This window comes from Lathamus discolor, chromosome 1, assembly GCF_037157495.1.
Source record: "Lathamus discolor isolate bLatDis1 chromosome 1, bLatDis1.hap1, whole genome shotgun sequence".
Lineage (NCBI taxonomy): Eukaryota > Metazoa > Chordata > Aves > Psittaciformes > Psittacidae > Lathamus > Lathamus discolor.
This window is the reverse complement of record NC_088884.1, coordinates 165434589-165450166: the sequence shown is the minus strand read 5'-3', so window position 1 is coordinate 165450166 and position 15578 is coordinate 165434589. Positions and strand designations below refer to the sequence as shown.

The window sequence follows — 15578 nt, the reverse complement described above, 5'->3', positions numbered from 1 at the left end:
CCTGTCTTCCCTTACCTCCATTGTATGTTTGTCCATCCATCATCCACCCATCCATCCATCCATCCATCCATCCATCATCTACCCACCCATCCATCCATCCATCCATCCATCAATCCGTTCATCCCTCCATTTATTCCTCCACCCACCCACCCATCCATCCACCCATCCATCCCCACCTCTGCATCCTCTCCACTACCCCATCTTCCTGTCCATCCCTTTGCCTTTCTGTTTTACCCACCCATCCACGCTCTTCATCCATCTGCACCTCTGCCTTCTTCCTCTGCCCCTCCACCTTCCCTATCCATCCATTTGCTCAGCCATGCAGGTCTCCATCCACCCCATCATCCTCTCCATCCACCTTCTCTTCCGTCTCCTCCATCCATCCATGCACCCCATCATCCTCTCCATCCATCTTCCCTTCTACCTCATCCCTCCTTCCTGCCTGCCCTCTGTGTCCATCCCCCTGCCTGCCTCCTGCCTCCATCCTCCCTTCCCCGCACCTCTCTATCCTTGTTATCCCTCCACGCCTCCACGCTCCCACCCCTCCCTCTCCTCTCTAACCCCCCCACCACCCCCCCAGCCCCAGCCTGTCCCCCGCAGAGCGCCCGCGGTGCCCGGGGGGGCTCAGCCGCGATGGGCGCTGGTGGCCGCCAGCAGCGGGGGAGTCGGTCCCTGCCTCCCCCCTGGGCTGCTCCCTGCCTGATCCCGGACCCCCACGGCTCCCGCAGAACAAGACCTCGGCCCCCGTCCTCATCCCACCCCACCCCATCGCATCCCTATCTCATCCCACCCCCATCTCGTCCCATCCCATCCCATCCCATCCCTGTCCCCATCCCATCCCATCCCATCCCACCCCACCCCATCTCATCCCTATCTCATCCCACCCCTATCTCGTCCCATCCCATCCCATCCCCATCTCCTCCGATCCCATCCCCATCCTATGTCCATCTCATCTCCATCCCCATCCTCATCTCCATCCACATCCTATCCCACCCCCATCCCACCCCCGGGGATCCCCGATACGACGGGAAAAGAAGGACCATGCTGGAGGGTCGGCACAAGGACCCGGGGCGGGCGGAGGGGCGGGGCGAGGCGAGGCGGAGCCGGGAGAGCGGGCGGGGTAGGGGCGTGGCCTAAAATCCCCCTCCTTCTCCAATGGGCGTGTCCTCTGAGGGGAAGGGCGTGGCCTATGGGGGCGTGGCCTCGGCTGGGGGCGTGTCCCGGCCGCGATGGCGGCGCTGTTCGGCGGCGTGGAGGGGTGAGCGGCCGCGCCGCGGGCGGGGGCCCCCCCGCACCCCGGTACCCCCCGTACCCGGTACCCCCCGCACCCGGTACCCCCCGCACCCGGTACCCCCCGTACCCGGTACCCCCCGCACCCCGGTACCCCCCGTACCCGGTACCCCCCGCACCCGGTACCTCCCGCACCCGGTACCCCCCCGTACCCCGGTACCCCCCGTACCCCGGTACCCCCCGCACCCCGGTACCCCCCGTAGCCGGTACCGGTTGTTGGGGAGGGTGGGGCAGGAACCGGTCCTGGGGGGGGGGGGCTCAGCCCGCCCGCAGCCCCCCCGGGCTGGGGCATCAGCTTCTGCCCCCCCTGCCCCGACCCCTCATGCCCGGTGCAGGATGAGGCCGGGGCCCGAGGTCAGTGGGGTGGGATGGGGGGGGTCAGGAGCTTCCCCCCCCCCCCCCCCCCCCCCCGACACCAGGGACCCCCGTCCTGGGGTGCGTCCCCCACACCCGCCCCGTCCATGGGCCCCCTCCAGGGATCACATCCCGGTCCCAGCACCCCCATGGACCCCACATCCTCCTCCCACATCCCCATCCTGATGTCGTGTGTCCCCCCCCCCCCCGCAGCACCCCCAGGTGCTGGTGTGGGGGCCGCAGGGGGTCCCTGGGGTGGTGCAGATCAGGGCAATGGGGCTCAGCAGGGTCCCGTCCCCCCCCCCCCCCCCCCCCGGCATGGGGGGTGCAGGGGTGATACCGGCAGTGTCCCCCCCCCTCTGCAGCGGGGGCACCCACTCCACCGTGGTGGTGGTGTCCGGAGATGGCCGGATCCTGGCTGAGACCGAGGGACCCTGCACCAACCACTGGGTGAGCCGGGGGGGGGGGACACACACACGGTGTATGTGGGGGGGGGCCTCTGGGTGCCCCCAGGGTGCTCGGGTGCGATGGAGCCAGCAGAGAAGGGGTCGGGTGCTGCCAACAGCCCATGGATGGAGGCGATGCTTTGGGGATGGAGTTTGGGATTGGGATTGGGGGGGATTCAGTGTGTCCTCCCTTTATCTCTCAGCTCATTGGGATCCAATAAGCTTCGGGGATGGAGTTTGGGGCTAGGATTGGGACTGGGGGGCTCAGTGTGTCCCCCCCCGTGTCTCAGGTCCTTGTCTCCAATGAGATCTAGGGATGGAGTTTGGGATTGGGATTGGGAGGGCTCAGTCTGTTCCCCCCTGTGTCTCTCAGGTCTTTGTCTCCAATAAGTTTGGGAAGGGAGTTTGGGGCTAGGATTGGGATCGGGGGGCTCAGTGTGTCCCCCCCTTGTGTCTCAGGTCATTGTCTCCAATAAAATTTAGGGATGGAGTTGGGATTGGGATTGGGACTGGGGGGTTCAGTGTCTCCCCCTTGTATCTGAGCTCATTGGCACTGAGAAGCTTTGGGGATGGAGTTTGGGATTGGGATTGGGACTGGGGGTTCAGTGTCCCCTCCCTTTATCTTTCAAGTTCATTGGCTCTGAGAGGCCTTGGGGATGGAATTCGGGATTGGGATCGGGGGGCTCAGTGTGTCCCCCCCTTGTGTCTCAGGTCCTTGTCTCCAATGAGATCTAGGGATGAAGTTTGGGATTGGGGGGCTCAGTGTGTCCCCCCGTGTCTCTGTGTCCTATAAAGCTCTGGGAATGGCTCTCGGGGTTGGGAATGGAATGGGATGGGATGGGATGGGATGGGATGGGGGGGGTTCACCGCATCCCCCTCGCCCAGCTCATCGGCTCGGAGCAGTGCCTGCTGAGGATCGAGCGCATGGTCAGCGAGGCCAAGAGCAAGGCTGGGGCCGACCCCCGCGTCCCCCTCCTCTCCCTGGTGAGCCCCCAGTGCCTTCCTCGGATGCTCCCGCACCGTGTCCGTGTGTCCCCCCCCTGCCCCACCGCGGTGACCGGCCCCTCGCTGCCGCGCAGGGGCTGTCCCTGAGCGGGGGGGACCAGGAGGCCGCCATCGGGAAGCTGCTGGAGGAGCTGCACCGGCGCTTCCCCCACCTCAGCCGCAGCTTCTCCATCACCACGGATGCCGTGGGGGCCATGGCCACGGCCACCGACCGCGGTAGGGGACAACGGGGGGGGGGGGGGGGGGGGGATGATGATGATGATGGACACGGTGTGGGGGACACACACACATGGGGGTCCCCATCGGCTTGCACCTCGCAGGCGGCATCGTCCTGATCTCGGGTACCGGCTCCAACTGCAAACTCATCAACCCCGACGGGTCGGAGACCGGCTGCGGCGGCTGGGGCCACATGATGGGGGATGAGGGCTCAGGTGAGGCCGGGGGGGGGGGGATAGGATGCTGTTTGGGGGGGGGGGGGGCTGTTGGAGGGGGGGGTCTCATCCATGGCCGGCTCCCCCCGCAGCGTTCTGGATCGCGCACCGGGCGGTCAAGGTGGTGTTTGACAGCATGGACAACCTGGAGGAGCCCCCCCACGACGTGGGATACGTCAGGGAGGCCATGCTCGACTACTTCCAGGTGCTGGGGGGGGGCCTGGGGGGTTCTGAGCTGTGGGGTGGGGGGGGGGGGGGTGTTTTGGGCTTCATCCCATGGGGCCTGGTGGGCTCCAAGCGGGGTGCTGGGGTTCCAGGGGGCTCTGAGCTTTGTGCTGGGGTCTTGGGGGCTCTGGGCTGGATCCTGGGGGGGGGTCTTGGGGGGGTTCCAGGCTCTGTGCTGGGGTCTGGGGGGGGGCTCCAGGCTCTGTGATGGGGGGCCCTTTGGGGGTTCTGAGCTGCGTGTGGCAGGATCTGGGGGGCTTTGGGCTGCGCAATGGGGTCAGGGGGGGCTTCAGGCTGGGGGGGTCAGGGTCGATGGTGGGGAGGGGGGGGCTCTGGGCTGGGTCCTGGGGGGACCCAGGGGGCTTGGGGGGGTCCTGGCTGTGTCCCAGGGGTCCATGGGGGGCTCTGGGCTGCGTGCTGGGGGGCTCCTGTCTGCACACCGTGTTTGGGGGTGCCGGGGGGGGGGGTTCACAGTGTGCCCCCCCCCCCCCCCAGATCCAGGACAGGACGGGGCTCCTGCCCCACCTCTACCCGCTCCTTCCAGAAGGCCAAGTTCGCGGGGTTCTGCCAGAGGCTGGCGGAGGGTACGGATACCCCGGGGGGGGGGGGGCAATGGAAAAGGGGGGGGGTCCCCGTGTCCCCCATCACCTCATTGCCCCCCCCCATCCCCAGGCGCTCAGGCCGGGGACCCGCTCTGCTGCCACCTCTTCCACAAGGCCGGGGAGGTCCTGGCCCGGCACGTGGCCGCGGTGCTGCCCAAGGTGCACACGGTGAGAGCAGGACGGGGGGGGGGCCTGAATGGGGGGGGAAATGGGGGGGGGTGGGGGGGGTCCTGGTGCCACCTCTGTACCCCCCCCCCCCCCAGAGCCTGTTCGAGGGGGAGCTGGGGCTGCCCATCATCTGCGTGGGCTCCGTGTGGAAGAGCTGGGACAGGATGCAGGAGGGTGAGTGGGGATGCACATGGGGGGGGGGGGGGGGGGGGGGATGCTGTTGCCCCCCTAACGTGTGTGCCCCCCCCACCCCACCAAGGGTTCATCGAGGTGCTCACCCAGGCGCGGGGGGGCTCTGCGGGACGCGGCTTCTCCCGGTTCAGCCTCCTGAAGCTGAAGCGCTCCTCGGCGCTGGGGGGGGCCCGCCTGGGGGCCCGCAGCATCGGGGCGGCTCTGCCCTTGGATTGTGCCGGCAACGTGGATGTCTTCTACAGCCACAGCTTCCAGTGACCCCCCCCCCCCCCCCGGCGGGGGAGGCAGTGAACGGGGCAGGAGAAGGGGGGGTGATGGGGCAATAAAACGGTTGCAACATCCAAAGGGAAATGGGCTGGGAATGGGGAAGTTGGGGGGGGGGGAATGGGAACACCCTGAGGGACAGGGGGAGGATAGGATGGAGAACAGACCATGGGGTTCCTGTTTCGGTGCCCAAGGAGGATGGGCTCCGTAGCTGCGGGGCTGGGGGGATGCTCAGGGGCAAGGGGATCCATGCTGAAAGGGAGGGAGGAGGAAGGATGCCCTTGGGATTGCCCCTGGAATCGGGATGAGGGCAGCCCCAACCCCTTCCACTGGAGCAGCTTGCTCCAAGCCCCTGTGTCCAACCTGGCCTTGAGCACTGCCAGGGATGGGGCAGCCACAGCTTCTCTGGGCACCCTGTGCCAGCGCCTCAGCACCCTCCCAGGGAAGAGCTTCTGCCTAAGAGCTCAGCTCAGCCTCCCCTCGGGCAGGTTCAAGCCATTCCCCTTGGCCCAAGCCCCTCTGCAGCCCCTCCAGGGCCCATCTCCCCTGGCTTTCACATCCTACATTCCATGTCCTTGGTGCCAAGGCTCTGACCAGGCACAAACTCCCCCGGGGCCGGAGCTTGGTGCTGGCCTTACCCGTGTGCTCATGGCCAAGACCACCCCATCCGATGGAGCTGGAGCTGAACAGGGACCTCCCCCCCGTCACACAGCACCCGCGCTCTGCTCCCTTCCCAAACAGGTTTATTCCTATCAAGGCCTTTCCCAAATGTACAGCACTGGGGGGGGGGGGGGGGGGGGGGGGGTTTGAGCAGAAACCAAACAGAAACCAGAGAAAGGCTGGGGGGAATCTGTGCTACTGCTACAGGAGCGAGCGCAGCCGGGGGCCGCCCTTCCCTGCATCCATCCCATCCCGGCAGGCTCCATCGCGGGCGCTGAAGGCGCAGCGTTGTACCAGCAATGGGAGAACTCGCCCCGAAACAGCGCCTGGGCTCGAGCTGGGCACGCACTGATCCAGGCTCCTTGGGCAGGCAGCAGCTCCGGAGGGATGAGGGCTGCGTTTGGGACCAGCAGCTGGAGCCGGGATACCCATGGAGCGCCGGAGCTCCATCCGCTCAAAGCTCCACTCGCTCTTAGTTACGGTCCAGTAACCCCAGGCCCTCCCACCAGGAGCTAATGGAGCTGAACCAGGCCGAGGGCTGCGGAGAGGCCATTAGCTTCCATCTCCTCAAATCCCACCGGGATCCCTAATCCCGCTCCGTTAACGGCTCTGTGTAGTCCAGGGAATGCCGGCATCAGCTGGGAGGTGAGACCCGCACGGGGGAGCAGCAGCTCCTGCCTGGGTTACTGGAGCCAGAGCTCGGAGTCAGCCCTCCCCTGGGAGCTCTGGAGCTCTCTGGATACAGGTTCCTGACCCGGGATTCCCAAAGGAGAACCAGGAGCACCCGGGTGGTGCCCGAGGGGCTGAAGCCCAGCCAGGTCCTGCCCAAGGGGAAGGAGATCCCCGAGGGAACGGGAGGAGCTTTAAGACCTCTTCCAACCCAAACCATTCCAAGACTCAGCTTCCAAAGGATCCCTCTCTTCTCCTAGGGAAGCAGCTCCGCATCAGCTCCCTCCTGCTCCCTTCTGGGCTTCCTGGGATTTACTTCCAAGGTACAAATGCTCCAGAGCTGCAGCTCATCCTGCTGGACAAGCTCCACATCTTGGGGGTGGCAATCTTTAAGGAGAAGCTGTGTTTTCCAGAGCTGCCCTTCCCTTGGGATGGATGGATGGATGGATGGAGGGATGGATGGAGGGATGGAGGGATGGATGGATGGAGGGATGGATGGATGGATGGATGGAGGGATGGCTCTGCTCTTCCCTATGAGCTCCTCCAAGCCGTGAAGCAGTGCAGGAGTTAGTGTTCAGAGAGCGTTTGGGATTCACGCTCCCACCTCACCTTCCCTTTAGCCAAGGCAATCCCACATCCCGGGAGCAGGGAATGCCAGCGTGGGCCCTGGCGTGGGTTTGCTGCCTCTGGGCAGGGTACAGGGGGATCCCTATGAATCCTACTCAAACAAGGTGATGGGTTTGGAGCGCACACGGCAATGGGTTTGGGAAGCAGAGGGAAGTGCTGGGCTCCAGGGTAGACCTAAAGGCCAGGAGTGCTGGGAAGCAAAAACTGCCCCAAAAAGGTGATAAATGATACAAAGGAGGAGTTAAAAAGAAAACGGGGGGGGGGGGAAGAAGGTACTTGAAGCATAGAGGAAGAGTCACCACGTGGCAGCGGCTCCGCGCGGCGCAGAGTCCAGCCGGGGGCTGCTCCGCTCCCTCCATCCCCGTCACATTCCCAAAGCAGGGATACAGTCCTTCCAGAGCCTGCCAGGGTGCTCAGTACTTCACGCCAGGCACAAACTCCTTGGCATCTGGATTCAAGTTGCTTTTGCTCTGGAAGAGAAGATGGAGAGGGATCATCAGGGGTTCATACGCTCGTATCCCCCACACCAGCATCATTCCATAGGAACCTGCGTGCTGAGGATGGTGCCACGGATGTGACCCGGCCCTTGTGTCCTCACAGACCTGGGGATGGTGCTGAGCAAGCGCCAGCTCCAAGGGATCTACTCCCAGAGTGGGTTTTGATGGGGAAAACACAGGAGGATGTGATGGCTGTGACTCTTAGCTTTCGCTTTGGCATGGGGATGGGCTTGCTCCGGGACCAGTCTGTTACCATGGACTGAATCCCAGCCTGGTTTGGGTTGGAAGGGACCTTAAAGCTCCTCCAGCTCCAACCCCTGCCACGGGCAGGGACCCCTTCCACTGGAGCAGCTTGCTCCAAGCCCCTGTGTCCAACCTGGCCTTGAGCACTGCCAGGGATGGGGCAGCCACAGCTTCTCTGGGCACCCTGTGCCAGCGCCTCAGCACCCTCACAGGGAAGAGCTTCTGCCTAAGAGCTCAGCTCAGTCTCCCCTCGGGCAGGTTCAAGCCATTCCCCTTGGCCTGGCCCTACAGGCCCTTGGCCCAAGCCCCTCTCACCCCACTGCCACTCAGGAGCCCCCCAGGATCTCCACCCCACCACACGGGCCAGGCCCTGTGCTCATCGCTGACCTCCCAGCACACCCCTCATGGTCCTTACCAGGATGTCCTCTGAACTGTGCCCATCGCACACCGAGAGCCCGTTGAGCTGCTGCTGCAGCTGCCCCATGCCCTGGGGCAGGTCCCGTGATGGGATGAACCAGTCCTGGTCCTCCTCCTCCAGCATCTCCTGGAAGCAGCGGTCGAGGAACTCCTGCTCCTGCAGCTCCTCCTCCACCTGCCCGGAGAGAGGCGTCAGTCACACCTTGGGAAGGGGCTGTGGGCAAGGGGAACGGCTTGAACCTGCCCGAGGGGAGGCTGAGCTGAGCTCTTAGGCAGAAGCTCTTCCCTGGGAGGGTGCTGAGGCGCTGGCACAGGGTGCCCAGAGAAGCTGTGGCTGCCCCATCCCTGGCAGTGCTCAAGGCCAGGTTGGACACAGGGGCTTGGAGCAAGCTGCTCCAGTGGAAGGGGTCCCTGCCCGGGGCAGGGGTTGGGGCTGGGGGAGCTTTGAGGTCCCTTCCAACCCAAACCAAGCTGGGATTCCAGGATTCTGTGTTTTCCTGTCTCCCCCAGCCCATGTTTGTGCTGGGACTGCCCTGTTCCAGTCTCACTCGAATGGAGTTTTCCACCTGGATCAAGGGGCACCCACTGCAGGAGCCCAGTGCTGACCCAACCAGGCTCCAAACCCTGTCAGACTCCAAGCGCTGGTGTTCAGGCTGCTCCTCTCCCTCCAGCTGAGCGCACAGCAAGGGAAGCTCTGGATTACCATTGCAAAGCCCATCAGAAGATGATGGAGCCATCCCCATCCCTCTGGGAAAGAGCTGAGCACAGGCACAGGGCGGGGGTTATTCCAGCTTCATCCATCCCATGTCCTTACAGGCAGATCCAACACTGTGGAAACGAGCCCCACAGCGCCATGGGTTAGAGGTGGCCCTGGCAGTGCTGGGGAAGGGTTGGACCGGATGAGCTTAAAGCTCTTTTCCAACCTGGTTGTTTCCATGATACAAACAGGGTGACTCCCCTTGGGCCACCAGCCCCGTGCAGACACATTCCATGGTGCCCACCAAAGGAATTCCCTTCGGCTCCTCAGCTCCATTCCAGCGGCAGGCACACGGAGCCGGCACCACCCTGCTGGCCTTACCTGCCTGTTGAAGTCTTCTTCGTTCTCCATCCACATGTACTCTGCAAAGGGGTTGTTCTCCTTCTCATCGTGGCCGTTCACTACTTGGTCCTCTTTGGATTTGGGGCTGGATCCCGTCGGGCTGCCGAGCTCGGACCCATTCATCATTATGGACTGTGGGCAGGAGAACACGGGGGTGAGGAACCTGCCCCTGTCCCCCACCCATGTCCATGCTGGTGGGGGACAGCACAAGAACCAGCAGCTTCCAGGCTCCTGTTTTCAAGGCTATTCCCTGCTCCCTCGTGCTGGAAGCAGCCCTACGCCCCTGGCACTGACAGCCCTTCTTCTCCATGGGTTTCACCCATCAGGGACAGTTGTGACCAGGGCTTGGGAAGGCTCCAGCATCCCAAACCCATCCCAGCATCGCACCCCCATGAAACCCGCCACAAAGCACACCCAAAGGCCACAACTGGGCTGTCCCTCAGCCGACCCTACGGCACCGCAGCACCAGAGTGCTCTCTATCCCAGAATACTCCAGGGCTGGCAGCACATCGCTCGTGTCCCTTTGTTTCTGCCGTAATTCCTTGCTTTTTAAAGGGAATTTCCCTAAATCCCTTTGGTTTGTGACATGGAGGTGGCCTTTTCCTAAAGGAGATCTTTCGAGCCACAGTACCAAGGCTTGCAGCAAGGATCCCTATGGGATCCCAAACCTCAGCTTCTGGAGGGCTCCCAGGAGCAGATGGAGGGAAGGATGCACAGACTGGGAAATGAGAGAGAATTCCATAGGAAAATCCTATGGAACAGCCAAACACCGCCTAAGGCCAACACAACCTGGATGAAAAGCATCGACACATTAGGACATCCCAGCTCTATGTTTTAACCTCCCCTGGTGCAGGATTTATCTGGAGCTGAGCGGCATCCAGCTCCAGCGCGGCACCGGGATGAACCGGAGAGCATCCTGCAGGAAAGGGGCTGGAAAACAGGAATTCCTAGGGGGAAAAATGCGTTGGTTTGGTCTCAAGGAGGGAGAAAGCCAGGAAGCCCCCCCCCAGGTTCGTGTCCAACCTGGACCTGAACACAGCCACAGCTGAGAACAGGGCTCAGGTCCCTTCCCACCCAAAGCATTCCATGATTCCATGTGCAGGCACAAAGCCTTCCTACGCTGCATTGTGGTGAGCAGCAGGGCCACAGCCGGGAGCAGCCGAGATGGTGCCTGGGGCTGGTGGCTCTGGGGTCCCGGCTCTCCGTGTCTCCTTAGGGATGAGTGGAAGCTGGAAGCAGGAAGCTGAGCCCTGGATCGGGATCTGGTTCGTTCCACCTGAAGAACCTGTCCTGCGGGAGGAGCCGTGATGAAAGCCCTGCTGCTGCTCACAAAGCCGGCAGGGATCCGGAGCCAAGCCTGCCTCAACCCTTTCATGTCCCTGCTCCCAAACCGCAGCACCCACAGCTCCCCACGGCCGAGGGGCCTGAGCCACCCACACCACACGCAGCGGGCAAACCCCCTTTGCTGGGGAGGAAGAGCTGCCAGGCTCAAAATGCTGCCCAATGGATCACCTTCGGGGCACTCCTCTGGACCATCTCCAGCCCATCCGCAGCATCTTTGTGCGGCAGGGACCAAACCGGATGCCAGGATTGGGGCAGGCTGGGACAGTGGCACCTTCATCCCTAAGGGGATGCTCTCGTTGACGCTCGCCAGCATCCTTTTGGCTTGAGTTACTGCAGCACAGGCAGAGACAAGCTGAGGCTCCAGTGGGATGGATGCTGCTCCTCTCCCAGCCTTTAGGAGCTCGTGGAGGCTCGGAGAGGTCCATGATGTGCCTTGGTGCTCCTAAAGCAGCGTTAACCATGGCTGGACCCTCAGGAAGTGCTCCTGCAGCTCCTGGGAGAGGCCTGTCCCCTGCAAAGGGCCGTCATTCCCACCTGTGGTCCTCATCCGGTTTTCCCTATCACTTGGATCCCCCACCTCCTCGGTTCATTTAAGCCATTCCCAACCTTCCCGAGCCATTCCTGCCGCAGCCAGAGGTTTCCAAACAGCCCCCAGCTCCTTCCCCACGTGCATTTTCCAGCCTGGCTCAACGGATGCTCTGGCCTGGGTGGTATTTCTGAGTCAGCTTCATGGAATACGCATGGAGCCAAGGGAATTGTGCTGTGCTGCTGGGGCTGCAGAGCCCGAGCTCCGAGCATTCCAGCTGACAGGGACTGAGGAATCTGCTGCCTTGGAGTGAAGCTTTCTTGGCTTTCTTCCGCTTTGCCCTTGGAAAATGGAGCCGATGTTAAAAACCGAGGAGAAGAAGCTTCGAGATGGGGAGCGGGAGCTCAGAATCCTCACCCGGAGCACACAAAGCAGCTCCCAGGAGCCGCTCATCCCCTTCTGGAGCACGGAAATCCCGAGGAGCCCCATGGAGCTGCTGCCCACGAGGCCCCTGCTCAAACATCTCCTGCTTTTCGCATGCTCCCACACTCAGCTGGGGCCGGAGCAGCAGCCGCAGAGGGAGGCGTCCTTTGGGATAGGTACGGAACAACGGGAATTCCGCCTCCATTCGGGTGACGCTCAGAGACACTGCACTCCGTGGCGACAGGTTCCAGCCTGGCCTTGAGCACTGCCAGGGATGGGGCAGCCACAGCTTCTCCGTTCAACCCCTTCCGACGTCTCCCCATCTTCCTTGTACCCCATCCAACTCCCCTCGGGCAGGTTCAAGCCATTCCCCTTGGCCTGGCCCTGCATCCCTTGTCCCAAGCCCCTCTCCGGGTTTCCTGGAGCCCCTTTAGGCACTGGAGCGGCTCCATCCCAGGGGCAGGACCTTACGCTTTAGATGCAAGGCAGGCAGAAGCTTCCCGGACCAACCTCACCCAACTGAGGAATTCCTGATGGGAAAACCCTCCACGGGTCCCACTTTGGGCTGGATTCACCGCTCTGAGCATCCCTCCTCAATGCCAAGCGTGGCAGGAGCCACATTCCTGCCCTTATCCCGAAGGGTTAAGAGGGAGCAGGAGCAGGGCTGCGTGCTTGGCTCGGGCAGGGCCATCTGGACCTCTGCATCCTCCCAGAGCCAAAACCTCAGCAGAGGCTGCTCCAGCAGGCTCCGAGATGGGGAAAACCGCCCAGGCAGGGCTCCCGGCTCCAGGAATAGCTCCGGGAAGCATGGAGCGTGCAGAGAGCAGGAAAAGCCACCCAGAGCAAGGCAGACTGCAGGGAAAACAGCAAGCAGAGCATGGAGCCAGGCTGGACGGGGCCCGGAGCATAAAGAAACCTGGAGAGGGGCTTGGGCCAAGGGCCCGTAGGGACAGGCCAAGGGGAACGGCTTGAACCCGGTAGAGGGGAGTTGGATGGGATACAAGGAAGTGCATTGTGAAGGGGGGGGGGCATTGGAAGGGGTTGAATGGAGGAGCTGGGGCTGCCCCATCCCTGGCAGTGCTCAAGGCCAGGTTGGACACAGGGGCTTGGAGCAAGCTGCTCCAGTGGAAGGGGTCCCTGCCCGGGGCAGGGGTTGGGGCTGGGGGAGCTTTAGGATCCCTTCATCCCAAACCAGGCTGGGATTCTCCCTGTGCCCTTTCCCAGCTCTCCTCCTCCCTGCCTGCCCCACAGCCCCCAGGAGGCTCACGGATGGGTTTGAACTCAACCTGCCCCCAGCACCACTTTGGCCTCAGCATCACTCACACTGCAACCTGCAGGTAGCTCCTAAGAAGAAACCCAGTTCCCCCCCCTTTCCCAGTGCAGAGACTCCCCACAGCAGAGAAACCGGAGCACAAGCAAACTGGTCCCCGACCCGCAGCCCAGGAGGGATGGATCAGGGGGACAAGGAGGGGAGAGGAGGGCTGGACCCTCCCGCAGGCCACCCCTCGGCTCCTGCAGGCAGCAATGAGAGAAGGGAACTCATCAGCCTCATATCCCAAGGGAATGACGGGGTTCTCCCGTGTCAGCTCACACACATCCTCCTCCTCCTCGCGTTCCACAGGTTGGGCCGGTTCAGCCCCACTGCCACCTCCTCCTCTGCCCACCTGCAGCCCTTCCCGTGCCCTGATCTCCCTTGGCAGAGAAGCTCCCTGCAATTCCAACCCCAGCTGCACCTTTTCCCCCCCCAGCCCCTGGCTCTCCCAGCTGGATCTCACTGGGGAACCTGGTGTGCCAGGGTCTGGCTCCTTCTACCAGGCTGCCACTCGCACTGTGCCACCGCTCCCCTGCTCCAAAGCTTCTCCTTCCCCATTATTCCAGTGCCTCAGGTTTTATTCCCCACCACCATCACCGGAGCACGGAGCTGGAGCCCTGCTGCAGCCTTTGGGAGTCTCCCACTGTTCCTACCAATTCCAGCCCTGCCATCAGCGGATGTCAGCTCTTCCAGGGCTATGCCACCTTAGGTTGGCCTCCTGGCATCCCTGGCCTGCAGCAGATGCAGAGCTCTCCATAGGGATCTCCCTCAGTTGCTGAGGAACTGCATCCACTTCCATCTCCAAGCCAGGGGCTAATCTCATCCTGCTCCGTTTTAATCTGCATCCACAGGAACAATCCCCCCACTTCCCACAGGCACAAAGCGCTGCGAAGGCCGCAGGAACGTGGAATGCTGCTGGAGCTGCGGCCAGGAGACACTCGCACACCTGATTTCCCTTTCAGCCTCAACACGCCCCTTGGATGAGCTGAGCATCAACTGAACACGGGCGTTATCAGCGTTGTTCTCAGAGCGAAGCCAAAACAGCCTTGGAGCAGGGACAATGAGCTCCATCCCAGCTGCAACCCGGACAAGCTCCTCCAGCCCCAACCCCTGCCCCGGGCAGGGACCCCTTCCACTGGAGCAGCTTGCTCCAAGCCCCTGTGTCCAACCTGGCCTTGAGCACTGCCAGGGATGGGGCAGCCACAGCTTCTCTGGGCACCCTGTGCCAGCGCCTCAGCACCCTCCCAGGGAAGAGCTTCTGCCTAAGAGCTCAGCTCAGTCTCCCCTCGGGCAGGTTCAAGCCATTCCCCTTGGCCTGGCCCTACAGGCCCTTGTCCCAAGCCCCTCTCCAGGTTCCCCGCAGCCCCTTTAGGCACTGGAGCTGCTCTGAGGGCTCCCCCAGCCTGTCCAGCCCAGGAGCAGGACCCTGCCCTTGTTGAACTCCATGAGGTTCCACCTCTCCAGCGTGCCCAGGTCCCTCTGGATCCCCTCCCTTCCCTCCAGCCGATGGGGTCACACCACGCAGCCCCGCGGCAGGGCAAGGCAGGGGCAGTGCCAAGGAGAACCGAGGGCTCTGCACTCCGCAGGCGCAGCTTTACCTCTGTCTGCACGGAGGCACCTCATTCCCTACCGGCACATCCCAGGCTTCACCCCATTGCTTCTCCTCCAAGCGGGGCTGGGGAAGGGAAGCACGGAGTGGCCAAGCGGGACAGAGCATCCATGGGGATTCAAGCGGTGTTTTGGGAGCTCCACCAGCACCCAGAGCAGCTGTGGCTGCCCCATCCCTGGCAGTGCTCAAGGCCAGGTTGGACACAGGGGCTTGGAGCAAGCTGCTCCAGTGGAAGGGGTCCCTGCCCATGCAGGGGTTGGGGCTGGAGGAGCTTTGAGCTCCCTTCCACCCAAACCAGGCAGGGATGACTCCGAAGGAAGCTCGGCCACTTCCAATGGCATTGCCCACGTGTTTCCACCTCAGCGCACCAGGAGCCCAACGCACACACTGCGGCCTCTTCAGCTAAGAGGGCAGAAGGAGCAGAGCCCACCGTGTCCCCCGCGGAGCTGCCGCCACGTCAGGCGCTTCCCTACCTGGCCAGGAGGCTCCCGCAGCAGCCGCAGACGTGTCCCTGCACGCCGGGGCTGAAACCTGAGCAACCGGCCCGTAACCGGATCCCCAAAGGGCAGGCGCCAGGAGCCGGCTGCTCCATGGGGACCCTGCTGCTGCCGCATCCATCCCCAGGCAATGCGGCAGGAAGGGGCCGGCTGGGGACAACGACCCCTCCGGAGGCGGATCCTGCCCGTGCGCCCGCAGCACCGACCGGGCTGCTTTGGGGGGGGGGATAAACGGGATAAAACCCGGCTTCCACGCACCGAAACCTGTCGCGATAGCACGTCGGGATGCCCGACTGCGGGTCTGGAGCAACGGCACCGCACGGGAGCACCGACCCCGTCCCGTGTGTGTCCTACGGCAGCGGGAGCAGGGAGGGAGGCTCCATGTCCCCCCGCCCCACGGCTGCGCTGGCCCCATCCCTCCCCACAGGAGCCGGCCGGGGGGCACCGAGCCCCCCATGCCCGGTGCGGCCCGAGGCCCGCACCCCCCCCCCCCCCCCGTTACCTGCGGCCGGGCCCGGAGCCGCGCACCCTCCGCTGCGCCCGCCCCGTGTGGCGGAGCCCCGCCCACCCGCCCCGCCCTACCAGGGTGCTGCAATCCCATTGGTTAAACGCTTCACGAGTTCCCGCCCCCCCTCCAGGCTCCTCTAAAGATGATTGGTTTGAAGGAGGAGCCAGCTC

The 15578-nt window shown here is 63.5% G+C and overlaps 2 protein-coding genes across 4 annotated transcripts; one reads left to right on the top strand and one right to left on the bottom strand.

Annotated features, from left to right (window-relative positions):
- Window positions 1–1161: 1161 nt before the first annotated feature.
- NAGK (N-acetylglucosamine kinase) lies at window positions 1162–4995 on the top strand. The gene is given in 11 exon segments (XM_065662744.1): window positions 1162–1258; window positions 2010–2094; window positions 2976–3074; window positions 3170–3311; window positions 3416–3526; window positions 3619–3731; window positions 4247–4282; window positions 4284–4335; window positions 4424–4521; window positions 4617–4695; window positions 4781–4995. Coding segments are annotated over 11 exon segments (1035 nt in total). The 5' UTR covers window positions 1162–1229; the 3' UTR covers window positions 4972–4995.
- A 708-nt stretch (window positions 4996–5703) lies between these two features.
- Window positions 5704–15458, bottom strand: PAIP2B (poly(A) binding protein interacting protein 2B). Of its 3 annotated transcripts, none has more exons than XM_065662713.1 (4): window positions 15403–15458; window positions 9169–9321; window positions 8089–8265; window positions 5704–7403 (listed from the first exon to the last, which is right to left on the bottom strand). In XM_065662713.1, exons 2-4 carry the CDS (start codon window positions 9313–9315, stop codon window positions 7347–7349), a joined length of 381 nt encoding a protein of 126 aa, XP_065518785.1. In that variant the 5' UTR covers window positions 9316–9321; window positions 15403–15458; the 3' UTR covers window positions 5704–7346. The 3 variants fall into 3 exon arrangements, with proteins under 3 accessions (XP_065518785.1, XP_065518786.1, XP_065518777.1); XM_065662714.1 differs by lacking the exon at window positions 15403–15458 and adding an exon at window positions 15159–15293; XM_065662705.1 differs by lacking the exon at window positions 15403–15458 and adding an exon at window positions 14877–15130.
- Between the last annotated feature and the right edge of the window lie 120 nt (window positions 15459–15578).